The 20166-nt window shown below is 41.0% G+C and overlaps 1 protein-coding gene across 7 annotated transcripts in view; it reads left to right on the top strand.

Annotated features, from left to right (window-relative positions):
* Positions 1 to 20166, top strand: part of FYN (FYN proto-oncogene, Src family tyrosine kinase) — a 138343-nt gene that overhangs the window by 93541 nt on the left and 24636 nt on the right. For 5 of the 7 annotated variants that reach the window (XM_058835462.1, XM_058835461.1, XM_058835466.1 and 2 more), the window contains 6 exons: positions 3444 to 3701; positions 4241 to 4337; positions 8285 to 8383; positions 9494 to 9597; positions 13791 to 13940; positions 16243 to 16407. In XM_058835462.1, coding sequence (XP_058691445.1) covers positions 3455 to 3701; positions 4241 to 4337; positions 8285 to 8383; positions 9494 to 9597; positions 13791 to 13940; positions 16243 to 16407 — 862 coding nt within the window. In that variant the 5' untranslated portion in view covers positions 3444 to 3454. Of the gene's footprint in view, positions 1 to 3443; positions 3702 to 4240; positions 4338 to 8284; positions 8384 to 9493; positions 9598 to 13790; positions 13941 to 16242; positions 16408 to 16886; positions 17043 to 20166 lie in introns of all 7 variants that reach the window. The other 2 variants (XM_058835467.1, XM_058835468.1) reach the window with 2 other exon arrangements.

The following is a 20166-nucleotide window of genomic DNA, read 5'->3' as shown; positions in this document are numbered from 1 at the left end:
ACAAAAATCAAGACATTTATAATTCACTGCTTCTCTATACATATAATTTCTAGTAATAAAATCCCAAACTATTTTTTTAAACTACCAGTACATATGTATACCATCCCCTTGTTTATTCACTTTTTCCAGAATAAATACTTTAAACAATTTTTCTTTTTGCAGCTGATTTGTCATTTCAACTTTCTCCTTATCAATGTGTAAATGAAATATGTAGTGTTGTCTTGTCAGCAGCTGTAAATTTATACGTGAAATATTCCCAGATTTCAGTGGGATTTTTTTTTCCCCGCTCAGCTGAATGTTTGTGAATGAGCAACAAGAAAACCACTTTCCCTCCTACTGGTCTCCCAGATTTCATGTTTCCTATTTTCCTAATTTTTTTTTCTTTAATTTTCTTCTCTACTTTTTTCATGAAAGCACATGGGAAAAATAAGAGGAGAAACAGCTGGGAGTAGAAAGGGAGGAGGTGATAGAGTTTCACAGGGATGTAAGTCTGCAAGCCAACAAAAAGGCTGTGAAATACTTTTTTAAACAGTAAATCCTGTGTATCACTTAGTTGCTTTGAGGTGAATAAGCCCATGTTGCAGCTTTTAAGCAGACTGATTTAATGGCTTACTTTTTCTTCCCTGCTCAGGTGGTCAGCACCTCTCCTTCCTTCCTGCTGAGCTGGGATTTCTCTCGTGGTGTTTCCCATGCAGCATTGCTCTTTGCCCATGTTTTACTCTCTGCACATCACAGCCACCCTTTCACAGAGGTGTAGCAGGGTCCAAGTAGTGAGTCCCAGACTCATCCCTCCCACCCAAAGCCTTCTGGGCTCTGAGAGCAGGGAGATGAGGCATCACCCTACAGGGCTCTTGTCTTCCACATGGTCCTGCTTCACTCCCTGGCAGTGCTCATAGGACTCCTTGGTTCCGAGAGGAGCCAAACCTCAGTTCTGAGGGACATCTCCAAACAAAGAGTCCCCAGAGCCAGACCATCCTGCTGTTGAAATGGTAAAAGCAGTAGCCATGATTCCATGGGCAGTTTTTCACAGCTGATATGAAGCTGGCCAGGGCACCTCTGCACCTCTCATGGTCCCTGTGGGCTCACCTGGTGTCACTGCTGGTCCTGGGGAGCACAATACTCTGCACCTCCAGCTCCAACCCAGCTTCCAGGGCGAGAAGAGGAGGGAGGTCAGCATGGCTACTGCAGCACTAACAGCAGCAGTGTGTTTTGCAGTCTCCAGGCTGCAAACTCCTTCCCCTCAACCAGTTGTTGCTATAGTTTCTTGAGGGATCCCAGCTCATGTCACCCATGCAGCAAGTGAAGAGTCAGGAGTCCATTTTTCTATTCTCCTGAAAAGAGCATTTTGTGAGAGAACCCTGCTGAGTGGATGTGGTATCTTGAAATGAATAAAGAGATGCAAAAAGGGCAGTTTTAAGTCAGGATAAAAGAAAGAGAGGGTAGACCTGTGCTAACTGCAAGCAATACAACTACAGGAAATAAATAAAAATAAAATTACAGCATAACAGAATCATTTAGGTTGGAAGAGACTTCTGAGATCATAGCACCCAACCTTTGATCACCACCTTGTCAGCTAGACCATGGGACTGAGGGTCGTCTCCAGTCCTAAACCCAGTCTGGGTCTGATCCCTTGGTAGTCCTGTGTGTGCCTTGTGATTGCACTCAAGATGATCTGTTCCATAACCTTCCTGGTCAGACTGACAGGCCTGTTCCCATCCTCCTTCTGGTCCTTCTTGTGGATGGCTGTCACACTGGGCAAACAAAATGGTGCTTCTTTCTCTGAACAGACTTGTAGAATAACTGGAAGTATCTGCAAATTGTTGAAAATACCCTTCAACAGAAATGTTTTTCTTTTTAATTAGGCAGGTTAGATGTGGGAAGCAGGTATCCAGACTGTGGACTGTCACAGTAAAGCAGGGAGCTGCTGCATAATTTTTCAACCATTAGCACTGGTGAAACATTCTTTTTCTGAATCCCATGAGTTTGTCAAAACCAATTTCCTGTGTTGATGTTGGGGTGAGGCATAGAAAATAGCCAGCTTGGCAGCTACAGAAAAATTAGGAAATTTAAAAAAGCACAGACTTTTTATTTACCCAAAGTGACAGATATTGTCTGAAATGTGAAAAGAAATGTACTTAACTATGTTTTTTTCCATTCTCTGCGTTTTCTCCCTGTCTATTTATATATTCTGAGAGAAAGTATGTCTAGTAAGTAATTTTTTAAGATTTTTTTTTTTTTGCCACTTCTCTTCCAACCCCACTGTTCAGAGTATGTAGTTTGCGTGCCAGGTTGCATCTAAGAGTCACTTTACTGGTTCAGATCAAGGATTCATCCAGACAAGTATCTGACTCCATAGGTTCAACACACCCAACTCCAGAAACTCAGGTTTTGTGTCTAGGTTCAATTTGGACCAATAGGAAAGAGTTCAGTAACACCACCACATGGATTAGAGAAAGTTAGAGCTAGCAGATGAAAGGCAACACCAGGAAACAGGACTAACCTTGCAGGACTGCTTCTGAGATGTGGTGAATCACCCTCTGTCTCCCTCCACACAGAGAGAGGAAGGCACCTGAAATAAAGAGAGAGATTAACTCAGGCCCTGGTAGTGCCCCATGAGGGTGCTGAACAAGAGGTTACAAGAATTACAAAAACTTGGAGCAACCTTTTTGAAGCTGTAATTTTTGAAACCCTTTCAGTTTCACTCTGTACAGAATCTGTACTTGGAGTTGCTCTGCATTTGATGTGTTAATTCTTCTGGCACTTTCTCTAGTTTCTTAACATGTGTACCTTTGCCAGCCCCACCTTCTGTTACCAGTGGTTTTAGCCTTCAATTTGGTACTGCATGAAAAGGAGCTTCCCATTTATTTTTTTTTCAGTTGTGCCCTCTGATAGCTCCCTTCTACTTTCTTGATGTAATAATTTTTGGCTCACTGTGGCTGCTTTTCTGCCTGCCATGCAGAGCTCCAGCAATGGAAGAAGGGTTTTGTCTTTAAGTGAAGTCCACACCTGTGTAGTTGGCAAGGTCAAATATGAACCACAAGCTAAGTGCCTCATTCTGTGTTCTGAGGGCAGTCTTGAACACCTCCAGCTGCACTTTTTTGGCCGAGTCCTTCGCCTGCCAGTTGCATCCTTCTGGCAACGGGTGAGAAAGATGGGTTTCATCCTCTTTGTCCTTCTATGTCAGGGCTGGACAAAGATCTGCCACTACCCTAAGAGCAGGCAGGACCCCTTTCCTCAGGCCTCCATGGAAGATTCCTGAGGGGAAGATTTTGTGTGAGCTTTTTTCCAACATGCTGCTGTTTATATTCAAACCACTGCAGTTTTTTTTCCAAAGTACTTAACTCTTGAACAGTGAACTTAATTTGTGCCTCATCATTCATGCATTTGGAGGAGATCTGGTGAGCATCAACATATGAGCACCTATCCTTTCCTTCCTCTCCTAGGATTTTAGATAATGGGCTGTGTGCAATGTAAGGATAAAGAAGCAACAAAACTGACTGACGAGAGGGATGGCAGTTTAACTCAAAGCTCAGGCTACCGCTATGGGACAGATCCTACTCCGCAGCACTATCCTAGCTTTGGTGTGACTTCAATCCCAAACTACAACAACTTCCATGCCACAGGAGGCCAAGGACTGACTGTGTTTGGTGGAGTCAACTCCTCTTCTCATACAGGGACGCTGCGTACAAGAGGAGGAACAGGTGAGATTGAAAGTCTTATTTTAGTGCTTGTAGTGTCAATCATGCATCTACAGCACGGCCTGCCTGACTGTCCGAGCATGTTGCTTTTAGGAAGAGTTATTTCATGAAATAGTGTGAAGAATTGAAGTCGGGTGGAGTTGGGTTTTCATCCCTACCTTTGTTAATTTAAAGGTTCACTTGGGGCTGAGAAATTATGCATACATGCCAAATTTGGCTAACTGCCTCATCCCTCTACCAGGGAATGTAAGGTGTGGGCTGAGCCACCTCAAGTAGTTAAATACTTGTCTATGTCTAAACTCTCTCTTCAACCCTCTTTGCTTGCTTGGGACCCTGTGACTGCACAGAGTGAAGGAGGTGGAGTGCCCACTGGCTGCATAAGACCAGAGAGAGGAGAATCATTCAAAAAGTTGGAGGGTTCAGTTTGGTTTGCTCCTCAGCAACGGGAGTAGTTTACCTGTGGCTTAGCCACATCAACTCTTGAGGTTCCTTTCCCTCCTGTCTTTTGTGATGGAGGATAACTCACCTGTCTTTTTCTTTAGGAGTAACTCTTTTTGTGGCGCTTTACGACTATGAAGCCAGAACGGAAGATGACTTGAGTTTTCACAAAGGAGAAAAATTCCAGATACTTAACAGCTCGTAAGTTTTAGGCTTGGTAATCTACTTTTTAATAGTTTCAAGCTTATAATGTTTACAAAAATGTTTGCTTGTGTTATTAGTGAAATCTGATGTTGGATGTTCAAGTATGGAGGGGATTTATTCTATGCTTACTTACTCATCCTTGCATTTAGTGCACTTTTGCAAAGTGCTGTATTGTTGGGGAAAAAAAACTTCAACCACATGCAGCTTTACTTTAAAAAAAGTGTTAGATTGTGTGATTTACTGCTTACATTTTACAGTAACCCCACGCTCAGAACTGAAACTACCAGCACTGTACTTTCTCAGTAGCTACAGAGCATGGCATGTACTAACACTTTTTCCAATCTGCTGCAAGTATCCCTACACAGAAATGAGCTAAAAACTGATTCACAGAAGAGTCATTATCCAGACTCACATGCCAAGTTTAAAAGCATTTTTGTCCTTTTAAAGGCAGGTGATGCAGTCAGAATATGCAAGGAAGTTCTGTTTTATCTGACATAAAAACTACATTTCCATCCTGGAAATCATCAACTTAAATTTAATTTTATCAACTGCCCATAGAAAAAGAAATCCCTTAGTGATTTAAAAATAACTTCTAAAACTCACTGTGCTACTGACCTATATCTGAACATCTTGTAATTCTTGGCTAAGAGCATAAAGTGGCAGGCTCTGTGTTATGTTCACTACTGCTATTATGTAGAGCTAAAAATGAGTTAACAACCAAGTATGTCACATTCTAAAGGCTTTGTGATATTGGTTTTCTCTTTTTTTCTTATAATATGTGACAATGAGGCAAATCCACCCCTGGTGCAACTCCTGTTAATTTTAATATAGCAACTGCAGGTTTGGAATTGGCTCTATGTGCATTGAAGTTTAAAAAAAAGTCAGGTAATTCTGTGGAATATTGCATGAAGCTAAAGAGCTTTGATGTAGATGAAAGCACAGAAACTTCAGTTACGACTTGTAGAGGGAGCAGCAGTTTAAAACCTTTCTGCTTCTAAATTAACAGTTGGAAACGAACCCTTTTTAAACCTACTATCCACTTTTGTTCACATTGCCTTTCCTAACCTTGCACAAACTATGCCATAACTTGAAACAAGAATTTCCACACATTATAAATAACTTGCATGTGCCAGTTGGTGAAATCTGGAGGTACTCACCAGGACTTACAGAGCAATCATCCTTGGAGTTGGTGAGACAGCCCTTCATGTCAGTGGCTGCAGTACATGCATTTTGATGCAGGTAATTTAATTACTGCCTGGAAGAAGGGTTTATAAGAAAGGAAAAAAGACCAAACATTCACTGATTTTCCTGTAGGATAATAGAAGCTCAGTTCCCATCGTAGTTAGGTCTATTTGCTTATAAGCAAGGACTTAACCACACCCCTAGAGTAGTGACAGCCAGACTGGGAATCTCCAGAAAGCTGCTTTTCTGTAAGAATGCTTCCTCTCATCACTTACATCAGGAATTATATGAAATAAGCCCATTTTTTAAGCACCTGCCAATGCTGCTTGCAAATAGAAAGCGTATATGAGCAAGAAGGTAGTTCGTCTGGAATTTTTGGAGGGGTTGGGATTTGGATTTTGCTATAGCTCTCAACAAATGAAATTTGGTTTGTACTTTGGAGTAAACATTCAGCGCAACATTTGAACCCAGAAATTTTACTAGAGGCAGTCTGGGTGAAAGAGGTACCTGCAGAGTGGCTCAGAGCAGAGCCTGACTTCGGGGCTTCCAAACACTGGGCCATCCCCAGCATCCCCACCACCACACTCTGTCTGGACGCATTGACTAGCTGCCTCCTACCTCAGCTGCAGGCCTAAAATTAAGGGCTGTGAAAAAAAGCCTATATTACTCCTTCTTTCTGGCAGTGGTTTGAGAGATTTAAGCTTCTCTGTCAAAGCAGAGGGGGTCGTTCCTGATGTTGTGATCATCTACGGGACTGCATTTTTCCTCCCTAGATATGACAAAATACCTCCATCTAGTGGACTCTCTGCACAGTAAGGAGAAGAGATGGAAAGGTACAATTTATGAAGCTCAGTGTGGCATAATGCCTCAGAAATATTGTACAGCAGCACATGGGGGAAGGGTTAGCACTTCAGCTGGCAATACTAGAGACACAAACAAAAAGGGCCATTTTTCTGACATACTAATGCACACAGGGTGTATTAAAATAGTCAACTTCCAGCCTCTGCAAAAGCTATTTGCACTTCATGTTTCTTGAACTGTGAAATTGGAAGCATCTTCTTTTTGACTAATCACAGCTGTTTTCTAGTTGTTTTCCATAGAGTTCGTGCTCCTTTAAACTGTTAAATAAAGTGAAGTTGAAAATTTAAAGAATTCACCTTGACACAACCTCTCCTTCCAGTGATAGCTTAGACAGTGTGTTTTTCTGTAACTCTTTGCTTCCAGAAGAGGCTGAATTCTCCAGTCACATTTGATAATAGTATTTTATTTAGTGAACAAGTCTCTGGTTTACAGAGAGAGCTGTGAAAGAGTTTCTAAGCAGTCCAGAAATAGAAAAGGGAAGGCTTATTAGCAGTGGTAGGAGTTAAACACTGATGAATCTAGTGCTGATAATTAAATCGAAATTGCTAAATTCCAAACCATTGCATCCTGCAAAAAGCTGAGAAATAAACTTCTCTTAAAGCTGCACATCCTGCCGCAATGTGCATTGCCTGAAAGGCAGTACCATGTCCCAGTGTGTACACCAGTGTAAGACAAAAATTCATGCCAAGCCTACAGAATGCTGCCTTAAGATGGTCCTGCATGAACTTCTTCACATTTAAATGTTGCAGAAGAGGAGCTTTTTCTAAGTATTTGAAAACGCAATCTAATCCTGTGCTACCTCCTCCAGGTGGCCAGCAGAGGGAATCTAGACAATGAAGTGTGATCCTTAAGGGCCATCTAAAATGCCATGTTGATAGATGGCTTTTTGATCGCTTTGGGTTTCAGATTAATTATGATCATAGAAGTTTAAAATTAGCTGTGAATGTGACATTGTGTTGTGGTTTAACCTCGGAGAACAACTCAGCCCCACACAGCCACTCATTCACTTCTCCTGTGGTGGGATCAGGGAGAGAATCAGAAGGGTAAAAGTGAGAAAACTCATGGGTTGAGATAAAGGCAGATTTAATAGGTAAAGCAAAAGCAACGCACAGAAGCCAAGGAAAACAAGGAATTAATTCATGGCTTCCCATGGGCAGGCAGGTGTTCAGCCGTCCCCAGAAAAGCAGGCTTCCCTCATGCCTTACCATGACTCGGGAGGGTAAACACCATCACTCCAAACATTCCCCCCTTTTCCTTCTTCTTCCCCATCTTTACGTGCCGAGCAGGATGCCGTATGTTATGGAATACCCGTGTGGTCAGCTGTCCCAGCTGTGTCCCCTCACACAGACCCGGGCACTCCCCCACCCCCTCTGTGCTCAGGGGAGAGGCTGAAAGGGCCTTGACACTGTGGGAATGCTGCTCGGCAGTAATGAAAACATCCCCGTGTTATCAACACGGTTTCCAGCACAAATCCTAAACTCAGTCCCATACCAGCTACTTTGAGGAAAATTATCTCTATCCCAGCCAAAACCAGAACGCAGCATTCATTTTGGCAATTTTCCTATAAGCTCTTTCAAGGGTCTGTATTAGAATAATTGCTATGGAGACAGTTTGCAATATTCTAGTCCAAATTCAGCCCTCACCAAACCTGATTACACTGGGTTGTTCTGCCTCTTCGTGCCATGATGCTGCATCTGAAAGGCTGCACTACTAATCACTGCTGCAATAATTCTAGATGTAAAGAAATATATATATTATTTGGGTTTAGATGCAAACAACGCCGGTGATAAAGAGGTGATAAGTGGCTTCTTACGGGCGATTTTGAGAGTTTTTAACGAAGTCAGATCATTGTCTTTACAGCTGTGTCTTGCTCTCACTTCTCCTCACCTCTGTTTCCACAGGGAAGGAGACTGGTGGGAGGCCCGTTCCTTGACAACAGGCGAAACTGGTTACATTCCCAGTAATTATGTGGCTCCAGTCGATTCCATCCAAGCAGAGGAGTATGTTTTCTTTTTTTTTTTTTTTTCTAAAGACCCATTAGTGCTGTATTAGAAGGAGGTGTGAGGAGTTGGTTTTGATTGATTGCAGCGATTTTTCAAATGACTTATGTTATATTTATTTCAGTTCTTAACAGCACTGATAAATAATTAGGTAATTAGTAACAAAAGAAGCACGAGCTCAGTGCTTTTTCAATGTCAAAACAAAGGAAGAAAACCTAAAGGAACACAGGCCTGCTTCCTTTTCTCAATTGTCAGCTAATTTCAAGCTTTAACCAAAAGGTGCCCTTGCTTTTCCTGAACCAAGTTGTAAAAATATTTTGAGTCAATTAGTGTGCAAATTGTTCATTAAAGAGGGCACGTTGTATCAACAAATACAAACCTTGGGTAGGTAGGATGCCCACAATGCATACACAAGGCTGCCTAATGAGGACCCATCTATGCAAAGAAAAGGAGTGATGTGTGTATTCATGTTATTGCCAATATAAAAGATAGAGTGGAGGTGCTTATAGAGCTGAGCAGGTACTGCTGGAGTCTGTACTTCAGGTTGTCCTTGGCTGATTGTGAAACAACACAAAAAAGTTGCTGCAGAAAAGAAAAAAGGCTGTAACTCTGAAAACCTCATATAGAACCACAAGTAAAGTGGTTGAATCTCGTCCTTCTACTGAGATTTCATAGCTGTGCTGCAACAAAAATATTGAGTACTAGTAAATCATGGTGTGAATCAGATATTTATAGCCACATCTGTACAAATACTGCTCTTGGGCAGCGACAGTTTTCTGCCCTTTTCCTTGTGTATACCTTCCAGCCACCACATCTGGGTCTCTGTTTGTCCAAGTCTGGCCTTTGTCAGAGGACACCAAGCATTCTCAGCACCTACTGATCATGGCCTTAATGCAAAGAGCTAGTGCCCAACCTAAGGAACATCTGCTACGTGGTTTGTCACCTTGGCTTTCCAGCATGATAAAAGACACACACTGTGACTAAAATGGCCGACTGTATCTGAGTAACCACAGTTTCCACACAGAATCCTCTCCTTGGCTGGGCTTTGTGACACTAGTTAGTAATGCTAACTAGCTGACATTGTCTTACTATGTCTGGTGTTTCCCTAAGGTGGTACTTCGGCAAGCTGGGCCGAAAAGATGCCGAGAGGCAGCTGCTGTCATTTGGAAACCCCAGAGGTACCTTCTTGATCCGGGAAAGCGAAACTACCAAAGGTAGGCTGGGGAAAGGTATTCTGACTATGAATGAGAAGATAATATGGGAAAAATCGTGCTGAGTGTGTGAAATACTGTTTTCAGTGGTATGAAGGTAGAGATAAGTATCATTTTGCATGTATTTGTGCTAGGCAATTGGATGTCTGGATATCCTAGGTCTTAGGGTGAGTGTTCAAAGTAGAGAACAACTGAAGTACAGCTCATGCTCAACCCATGGTATCTGCAGTGCAAGCCACATGGTATTGAAATACTGGATCCTTGGAGAGAACAAAAAAAAGGAGAAAAAAAATTATGCAGCAGTTTTAAATTCACACATTAACAGGAAAAAGACTTGAATATACTTCTAATTAATATATTCATAAAGTGTTCAACTGTATCCATTCCGTTGAAGTCAAGTGGAAGGGTGTATTTTCCTCCTTCCCTGTAAAAATATTGGAGGAGTTCCAGTTTTCTTGGCGGGTGCTATTTTTGCTTTTACATTTTGCTCACAAGGCCTGTCAACATCTTCTTCAAAAGCTTCACATGTATGAAAAGATCTTTCTAATTCATACAGCTATTGAGCAGAAAACCTGCAACTAAGTAAAAACAAACCTGGCCATTTCTCAATTAACCAACAATCCAAAACAAAAGCTGTGGGAGGCATAAGTCACTAGAATTAATTCCATACAAGTTCTGTAGTCTAATGATGTTTCACATAATTAAAGCACCGATTTGTCAGTGCTTTGATCAGAGCACACTACCAGCTAGGCTTGGCATCCAAAATGTCATGGTTAGTGAAGGAGTTTAAAGAAGAGAAGCAGTACTTGCACTACTCTCTCCTTGACCTATCTTCAGATGCTGCATTCAATCATCTAAAATTGTAAGTTTTGCATTATTCCCTGCTGAAGTCACTGGATTCTTCCTTTGCTGCCTATAACTCCGAAGACTGTTTTTGATGTAAAATCTGAATAGACTTGCTGTTGTTCCAGGCAGACAATTTCTTGTCGCCCACAGCTTCATCATGCTTCCCATAGCAGTGAGGCACTCTCACCAGGAGCAAGACAGGCTCTAACTTGCTCTTTTTCTGCAAATAGCCTCCACCTGTTTTTTTTCACCAACAGTTGCTCTGATGTGTGTGAGGAGCAGGACTTCATCCCACTCTGTGCCAAGTTTGAAAACTCATATATGCAGCCATGGATCCTAAAAACAAACACAACACTGTTTCTCTAAACTACATTATCAGTTTAGCCTGGTTTCCCCAGTTTTTATACAGTGATAGGGGATATGTTTTGCAGCACTGTTTACTTAGCTAAGTCAGGGGTTTTTCTAATTTCACAAAAGCATTGGGAAAATGTAGTAATTCATCATGGGTGGACTTAGAGCAGCAAGTTTAATTTCTCTGCATTTGAACTCAAGGCTCTCTACATCTTCAAGCAGAGTTTGCATCAAAGCTATAGGAAAAAACAAACATGCATGGTTTATTTTGTAAAAAAATGCCTATTTCCCTTCTCATCCTTGTGGTGTTTGAGTATGTTGTTAGAAGAAAACAGAAAGCTTGTTATTCAAGAGAGAAAAAAAATCAATAGGGTGGGCTCAAATGCTGTGTTCTGCCATAAGTCTTCTCAAAATGCCCTACCCCAACTACTCATTGTGGGCCCAAGGCAGGAATTGTTTTATGACCTAGAATTGTCCCTTCTGCTTTAAATAATAACAATAATAAAATTAATCAGGATCATGTTAGAAGTATCATCATGGATGATTTCAGCATGAATTTAACCTCCCTTGATCATGGTTGCCTTACTTTCAAAATAAATCACATGGAGCTGGCTTTTCATTTTTTCCATGCCTGACTACCCGGGTACTTCATCAGCTCTTGTCTGTATAATCCTTCACCTGGTTTCAATCTCCACCTTTCAAGACTGTCTGGTTTTAGTTGTGTGGCTTTTTTTTAAAAAAAATCATTAGTAAGATATATTGTAATGTCGTATTTCTATCCCAAACTGTTATTATTTATGTCTCTTGTATTTTAATTTATCATCAGATAATAATGAATAATATAGATAACCGACAGCCTAAATAAATTAATAATGAAATACATCTTGGTTCTTGTTTATGTCCAGGTTTGAACTAAAGCTCCAGTCCTGCAACTTGATCTGAGGTCAGTGGGGGTCCACAGAGGGCCACCCACACAGCTCTGATTGCAGACCTGGAGCCACAGATTGTTTACATTTTCCTAAAGAATCTAAAATAGTGACCAGATATGCAGGGAGCGTGACTAAAGAAAATACAGCTGCTGCCAGTGGATCAAAACTCAAAAATGCGGAGGTGGAGAAGACTGCCTGGAAAATTCTGAAAGGAGGCTGACTGCCCAGAATGGTGGCACACAGCATGCACAAGATGTGCTTGCAAATCACCAAAAACCTTTGAACTCCTAGTTGAGAGAAATGTAGTGACTCAAGGGGAGAACCTCTTCAGAAAACTGTCCTAGACAAACAGTATTTTTCTACACTTAGAAATCATAGAATCCTAAGAATCCCAGCAAGGCTGGAGTTGGAAGGGACCTTAAAGATCATCTAGCTCCAACCCCACCAAAATAAATACATAAAAGTAAAATAAAATTTAAAAAAAAAGAAATAAAAAAGACATAAAACAACCCCTGACATTTCTTTAAGGGTACCTCCCATTCAAGTAAACCAGAATCATCTGTTTTAAGTGCTGGCTCTTTTCCTTCTATATAGGGGACAAACAATAGGGAATTTGAGAAGTCCTTGGAGTCAGGGTGGTGATATTTTGCTCACTGCATCTCAGGGATGAGCCTGCCACCAGTGTAACCTGTTGTTGGTTAATGTGGTCAAGGAGGCTTTTTCCTGAGGATACATCCAAGAAAGACACCTTACACTGGGACCACCTTTCATGGCATACAGAACTATTTGCTGGTGATTTTCCTTTTCTGCCCTTAGCTGACATAGTTACCAGTGAAAGCAGCAGAGGCTCCAGAAGGAGGACCTTCCTGAGCTCTCTGCAGCTGGCAGTTTCCTGTTCTCCTTTTAATGCCTAAATTCCCTTGATTAAACACAATATTTGTCTGAGCCATGAGCGAGGACTTGTTTTCTTTGCTGCCTTTGAAATGGGCCGTGTTTTTGTTCAGATGCTGCATTATGCTGTAGAAAAGTGGCTTTGCTTTTGACACTGTAGAGAACCAACACATGTGTCACTGGATGTAAAACAGGACTGTCCTCCAGGGTAAGACACCTGAACGTGCAGGTCCCCACGTAGGTGGCAGAGCTGTTTTTGCAGTCAGCAAGAAGCCGAGGCTCTGCCCGTGACTGCAGACACCGCGTGCCCCAGCTCTTGGAAACTGAGCTGGGATTCAGCCACCCTCATAGCACCAGAGGCTCATGTATGGGCATATAAACCAAGCCCCCAGCCCACCTGCAGACTGCCACCACTGCACCTAAAACTAAATCCAGCCCATCAGCTGAGGTTCCTTTACCTGGCTGTGAGCACCCAGAGCCACTTCAAATGCCTGCAGGGCATCCACATGGCTGGAAAAGTGTGACAGCCTGTGGGAAAACTGCCAAGCAGCGTGTCCTGAGGCATCTCACATGGCACTTAATCCCTGTGCTAGGGCATCTGAATCCAGCTAGTAAGCTCCAAAGCCTCACATGGATTTGGGGAGTTAAACATGAGGTTCTTGCAGATGTGTTGGTGCTCGGTCTTGGTGTAGTATTACCTTCCAAAGACTTTGGTGTACGAAGTGTGCTTATTTGGTTGTTTCTAAAGAAGTTTGGGATCCATCCAGGTAACAACACTACCCACATACAAAGTCATTATCTCCAGAGCTTCCTGTGAAAATCTTGATATTTACCACCCACTTGCATTTACATGAAGTGCAGTATTTGCAGTGTAACCTGACACTTAGATTAGGAAAAGTAGATTTACCAGCCTGGACCAGTAAATGTTAAAATGTCAGTTTTCATTTACACAGAAGTCCCAGTATCTGTCTAGAACGTTGTGAAAGATATATGTTGACATGTGTCCCAGGATTTCTCTGACACTTATCTCATTGTGTTAGATTAATTTGTTCTTTTTCAGGATACAGTGATCTTTTTGGAAGCAATTTCTCTTTCACTTTGTAACAACAGACCAGAAAACCAAAATCTTTGTGACTAAAAGCTAGTTACAGTTTTTTATTTCTCCTTTGCTTGGAACAGGTGCCTATTCCCTGTCTATTCGAGACTGGGATGATATGAAAGGAGATCATGTCAAACATTATAAGATTCGTAAACTTGACAATGGTGGATATTATATTACAACTCGGGCACAATTTGAAACTCTTCAGCAGCTGGTTCAGCATTACTCAGGTAATTTTTCAGATAATACATGGCACTCTGAAGTATTTTAAAACAAAAGTGTTTGCTACTGAGGTGATCTATGTGTAAGATACCCTAAAGAATCATTTGATCGATGACTCTGGCTTGTTGTAATGCATCTTCCGTTATCCCTTTCCCATTAGAGTTGTAAATGTCTTTGAACACCATTCACAGGATACAGCAGCAGAGCTTTTAAAACCTTACAATTTACTGTGCTAAAGGTTTTGTCAGCTCTCCCTGTTCTAAGCAAACAGAATTACAGAATTTGACTTGCACCTCTCCAAGCATGAATTCCCTGTGAATAAGTGAGTGCTAATATGTGCCATTTTGCAGCCCACTATTGCTAATAAAGCAAATAGGAATTGCATTGTGGAAGTCAGTCACCTAAAACAATGCCCAAAAGGTTTGCATATATTAGATACATGATGTATATTTTCCCACTGGATTTGTGTTCTATGTGCAAAGTATTAACATTTAAATTATATTAAATAAATAACGCAATATGCGTGTTTCTTTGTGCACGCTATTTGTGTCCACCCACTAAGCTTTTTTTTATTATTCCTGTGAATAAAGTGTAGCATGCACTATTCCACCCCAAAGTACATCCTGTTGTCACTGGCAACTGGTGTACAACAAATGCATCTTCAAAGCCCCCAAACCTCTGCATAGGACAACTGGTTCTTACACAGGAGATTGCCATGCTCCTCAGCATGGTCATTTTTTAAGCAGAAATTTGTATTTTGAATTATTTTCTCTTTGGGGTTTTTTTCCCTTTACTTTAGCTTTTCATAATATTATTAACAGATTACCCCAAATGCTTGCTGCTCAAAAACTTTTCATAATTTTTACTTGGGAAATCAACTTCTCTGTGGGGCATTTTTTTCTGTATTCTTTGTATTCTGTCTGCTGTATTCTTATGCTATTCATACTAGACATCTGGCTGTCTTCTCCACCCAATTCCTGATGGGTGTATGCTGCCAGGGAGAATTTCTAGTTGTTTCTGGTGACTCTATTTCAAGCTAAATGAGGTATAAAACTAATATATAAGGAAGATAATTTACCACCTCACCTACCAGTTGGTATATGTCAGATTTGAGTTTCCTGTTGCTGTATTTTCCATGCACAGATGTAGAAACAAACAGATCTGGAAAAAGCCATTTCTGTGCAGCACAGAGGCATAATCAGTAGGATCCAGGCAGGATAGCTCTGGAGGCATGGTACAGCACTCCAGAGGTTTCCCCTGCAGTCTCCAGGGCCCGAGTGAACACAGGAGCCCTCGTTCCCTCCCAGCCCCAGCTGATGAAACCACGAGGGCTCCCTCCAACTGCCTGCTCTGCACTCTGAATTCTGGGGGAGCCACAATTCACAGTTGTGCTAGTGAGGTGGAGCTTGGTGTTGCAAGGAGCTTCAACGCTTGACCACCTTATGATGCTGAAACAACCCTTTCACCTGCATAGAAAGAAATTCTGCAGAGAAGAGTACAGATTATGTTTGAGTCTGAAGTGCAATTGCACTTCCCCACCTTGTTCTGCTCTGCTGCACCTGCTTTAAGACACAAGTCTCTGTGCAGGCTTTACATTGTAGTCTTTGTGCAGGCTTTGTGCAGCATGGTGTGCTCCTCATCAATAGGTGCATGTATGTATTTCATATGTTTGTATGTATCATTGTTTTTACTCTTGCCAAAAAATCTGTATGACTTTTGTCACAGTTCAGTCTTCTGTGAACCTTTGCAAGAGATAATATCATGAACCTGCCTCAAACAATGTAGTACCGGCTGCATATGCTAATGAAGGTTTGCTCTAGAAGGAATGTCAGACTTGCATGGCACCTAAAAAGACACCTTTTCACAGAGAAGAATATAGAGAATGCCTTTTCCCAGGCTACAAAAAGTCCACCAAATTTTCATGGCTGTGATTTTTCAGGAAAAAAAGAGTAATTAATCTGCTCCCTGTTTCTTTTACTCAGTACAGAAATGATTCAGCTTGCAACTGACAAACTATTTTTAAAAAGCTATAATAATGCAGCATTGTGGGAGGGGGAAAATCCTGGGTCCACAGAAAAAACCAATGGTGGTCACCTTCCATTTCAGGCTGTGCAGAGACTGAAATATTTCCTGTTCTGTCTCAAATGAATATGTTTCAATGTTCAATTCCTAATCTTCCAGGATGCTTTGTGGTATGCAACTAACAGCTGTTGTGAGTAGCATTGTTTTTATGCTTACTGTATTTGTTTCATGTCACACTTTTTTTTCTTTCCTCTCCTTTGCTGTTGGCTTCACTTCTGGCTCCATCAGAGAGAGCTGCAGGTCTTTGCTGCCGCTTAGTAGTCCCCTGTCATAAAGGAATGCCAAGGCTTACTGATCTGTCTGTCAAAACCAAAGATGTCTGGGAAATTCCACGAGAATCCCTACAGTTGATCAAGAGACTGGGAAATGGGCAGTTTGGGGAAGTATGGATGGGTATGGAGCAAAATAATTACTCTAAAAATAGTTTTCTGTGTGGGGATTATAAGATGGAAGGTGAAAATGTAGGACATTGTGACCCGTAAGGAAAAAAAATTAGTAAAGCTCAAACTGTTAGGAAAAATGTCTTTGGAATCAAGTCTTTGACTTTGAAATTCTTTCATTTTCAACTTTTACTATAATTGATGGCAAAAGAAAACTGAGAATCCATGTTTCCTTGGAAGGTCTTGATTTTGACAAATTACCACTGTCTTAATAATAAATCAAGGCTCACATAGTAATCTCTTGGCTATACCAAGAAGCCTGTTTCTGCAAGCTAACAAAAGAAGTCCTTACCTCTAAAGAAGCATCCAAAAAGCAGTGTTTGCAAATGAACTTTAATGCAGCACTGAGAGACCCTCACCTTCCATCTTTCTCAATGCATGCATAATTTTGGATTATAAGTGTGTTTTTTTTATTAATTTCCTCTCCTATAGAGAAAGCTGATGGTTTGTGTTTTAACTTAACTGTGATTGCTACGAATAATACCCCACAAACTGTTGGATTGGCTAAAGATGCATGGGAAGTTGCACGTGATTCATTATTTCTGGAACAGAAGCTTGGTCAGGGGTGTTTCGCTGAAGTGTGGCGTGGTAAGGCAGAGAATATATTTTGCTTTGGATGGATCTTTTAAGGCCCTCTTGGCAGAAATAAACATTTCAAGTATAGATCTTAAAGCTAAAAGATCAGAATAGTATGAAATGTTAGTTTATATTGCCTGAAACAGTTAAACATAAATAGATTAATCCATGGGGTAGCTTCCTTTCACTTGCACACAGTGGTATGACAGGTTAGGGCATTAAAATTCATTAATTGCATTGGGTTTACTTGGGTGACTACACAATTGCTAGGTATTAAAATAGGAATGATGCTAAACCTGTAAGGCAGAATGGCTAACCAGAAATTAATCTGGTAAGTAGACTTTTTTTTTTTTTCTTCATGTGTTGTAGCACTGATGGAATCAGACTATGAAAATGTTTCCATCCACTCTCCCAATTTAAAAATAATGGCAAATATCAGTAGGCTGATACTGCTGATATTGAGCTAGCTTTCTCATGCATCCGCTTCTTCAAGTCTCTGAAATTTGTGTCTGCAGCAGAACCCTGTAACCCAATATAGAGACCAGGGACAACAGAGGCAAAACTTGCCAGGCCCAGATGAATCCCCACTTTGAAGTCCAGAAATACTGACCTTTTCGAAATCCACTGACATTGTTTTCTGCACACTGGACAGCTTAACTTTCCCATCATTGGCCTCCTTCTTTTAATGAGTATAAAACAACAAGCAATTTATAATTTACATAAATCTTAGTATGGCCATGGCATTAAAACACAATACAGTGGCCATTTCATGAGATGTGGCTCAATTTCTGTGCCAAATTGCATTCTGCATAGACTCTAAAATTACCAATTCAAATAAAGAATCACTATATGTTGTGTCTTCACAGAAATTTGAGGGGGTAGTTTGACCACTCCTTTTATTGCAGTGACACAAAAATATGTACAGCCAAAACAACCAGCGGGTTCTCCTGGGCTCTTGCAGCTGTTTCCCATTGCAGGACTACAGCAAGGAGCACAGCAGCAAATCTGTGAGATTTACAGAATTTATAAACTAGAAATATAGAAACTTATAGAATCTCACACAATTACAGTTGACCTGTTGAAAAGAAAGCTGCCTACATTTCTATTGGCATTTCCAGATAATTGCAGTTTCTCCTTCTTGTTCTCCATCTTGAATGCATGCACAAGTTTGCAGTTGATGTCAATACTTAGTGGTAAGCTCTGTGTGCCATAGACCTTAAATCTATACAAGTTAAAGGAACAAATTTTAAAAAAATTTTAAAAAGTCAGCTATGAGATATGAGAAATAAAGTGCCAAGTACCAGTACCAAGTATCTGTCAGAAACGCAAAAATTATTATTACAACTATGAAATTATGTTTCTTAATGTATAGTAAAAAATATGTTAACAGCCCTGAAGCATTACCAAATTGGAGCAGATTAACACAGTAAAAATGAATAAAAAACACATTAAGTAGTAACTAACTACATATAGGAGGAATTCAGAGGGAAGTCTATGCTACTTTTCTATTAGATAAATATACCAAAACAGAACAAGAAAATTTAAGAATTTAAACTGTAATCGGGGCTGAGAGGATAAGTTAACATTTTTTGTTTGATTTTCTTTTTTTAAACTGGAGAAATTCATAGAACTGTTTAAAAACAGACTTGCTGAAAACACTTCATGGTAACAGTATGAGTCCTGGGATTTTTATTAAAACCTGTAGTACACAATTAATCCTGTTAACACACGAGGTGAGGTCCTATTTTATTAAAGCCAGTCTGGTGCCCATGAAACTCTGGTTTTATTCCTGGTTCATATAATTTGTGGTACCCCTGCAAAGTGGCCGTGACTGATGGCACACTGCAGTCTGAAGCCTCAGTGACTCCTGAAAAAACACACTCCTGTCACCCATTAGAAAATATTTTGTCCACCCTTCCTGAAATTAGAGGCAAAGGCACATCCTTCCAGCTTACACAGGAGTGTCACTAAAGCAAAGAACTGCTTCAGTTGTGGTTTGAAGGACTGAGAGAAATGAAGGCTTTAGGAGTACTACTGAAGTGTGCTGGGGCAGCAGAGTTGGTAACTCAAGGCATTATTCCACTGACAGAACAATGATACCTGGCACTGAACTAGCAGAAGGAAATCGAGGCACAATGAAAACCAAACCTGCACTGCACACTTTTGACTAACATGTGCCTCAAGGCCCCCCAGACATTTGGGATTGCCTTTTAAAAGTGAGGAGCAGCACAGGAGCAGCAGCTCCTCCACTGCTCTTCTGCTATCCTCAGCCAGGCAAGGTGGACCTGGGACCTGAGCATTTGCACAAAAAAGGACCCATTTTATGGTTCATTTTATACTCTGGAAGGTTGAAAAAGCTCATGATAAAGTTATTTTGGCCTAAGCAGTTCCCATGAAGCAGCTGAGCTATTGTTATTTGTTCATGTACTTTTAACAAAGACAAACTGGGTTATTATACACGACACCTTTTTCATGACGCAGCCTTTGTGTGCTTTGTGGGCTTTCTGCTATCCTCATGCTTAAGTGCTGGGGAGTACTTTTTAATGTGATTAATTCCTGAAGTAATTTAGTGTTGTTCTGCCTTATCACACAGCAGCTCCCTATCTACAGATCAAATTCAAAGCTATGTCAGCCCTGACTCTGGAGCAGGGTTCTGGCTAGTCTGGGCAAAGGACAACCAGAAGGCAGAAGGAAAGTGGTATTTCTGCCTATTTTAATTTTCCTTCCTTTTCCTTCCAACACAAAAAAAAACCCAAACAAAAAACCCAAACCCAAACCAAAAAACCACCCCACTGTTAACATAAATAGGTCTTCTGGGTTTTATTTCTTTCCAGTCCTCCTCCTCCCCCTTGCAAATACTCAAGTGAAGCTCCACCTCTTGCAGGATGCCCTGAGTCAGCCTTTCCCAGCTCTCTCCAGGTTCTTGTGCAGGCTTTTGGGTGTTCTAGAAGTCTTGGTAGGTGATGTCTGAAAAATTATGAAACTTGTCCGTTTCAGTGCTGACCACAAATAAAGAGCGAACTGAAGTGGACAGGAACACTTCATTTTCTGTCAGCAGCTCCCGGGGATAAGGAGGGAAGGGAAAAAGACACATTTCAATTTGGAAACACACCTGTGTTTCTAAAATGAAATCAAT

The sequence above is a fragment of the Poecile atricapillus genome, chromosome 3 (assembly GCF_030490865.1).
Source record: "Poecile atricapillus isolate bPoeAtr1 chromosome 3, bPoeAtr1.hap1, whole genome shotgun sequence".
NCBI classification, from domain to species: Eukaryota; Metazoa; Chordata; class Aves; order Passeriformes; family Paridae; genus Poecile; species Poecile atricapillus.
Note: the sequence above shows the minus strand (reverse complement) of the source record. Positions and strands in the feature narration are given on the sequence as shown.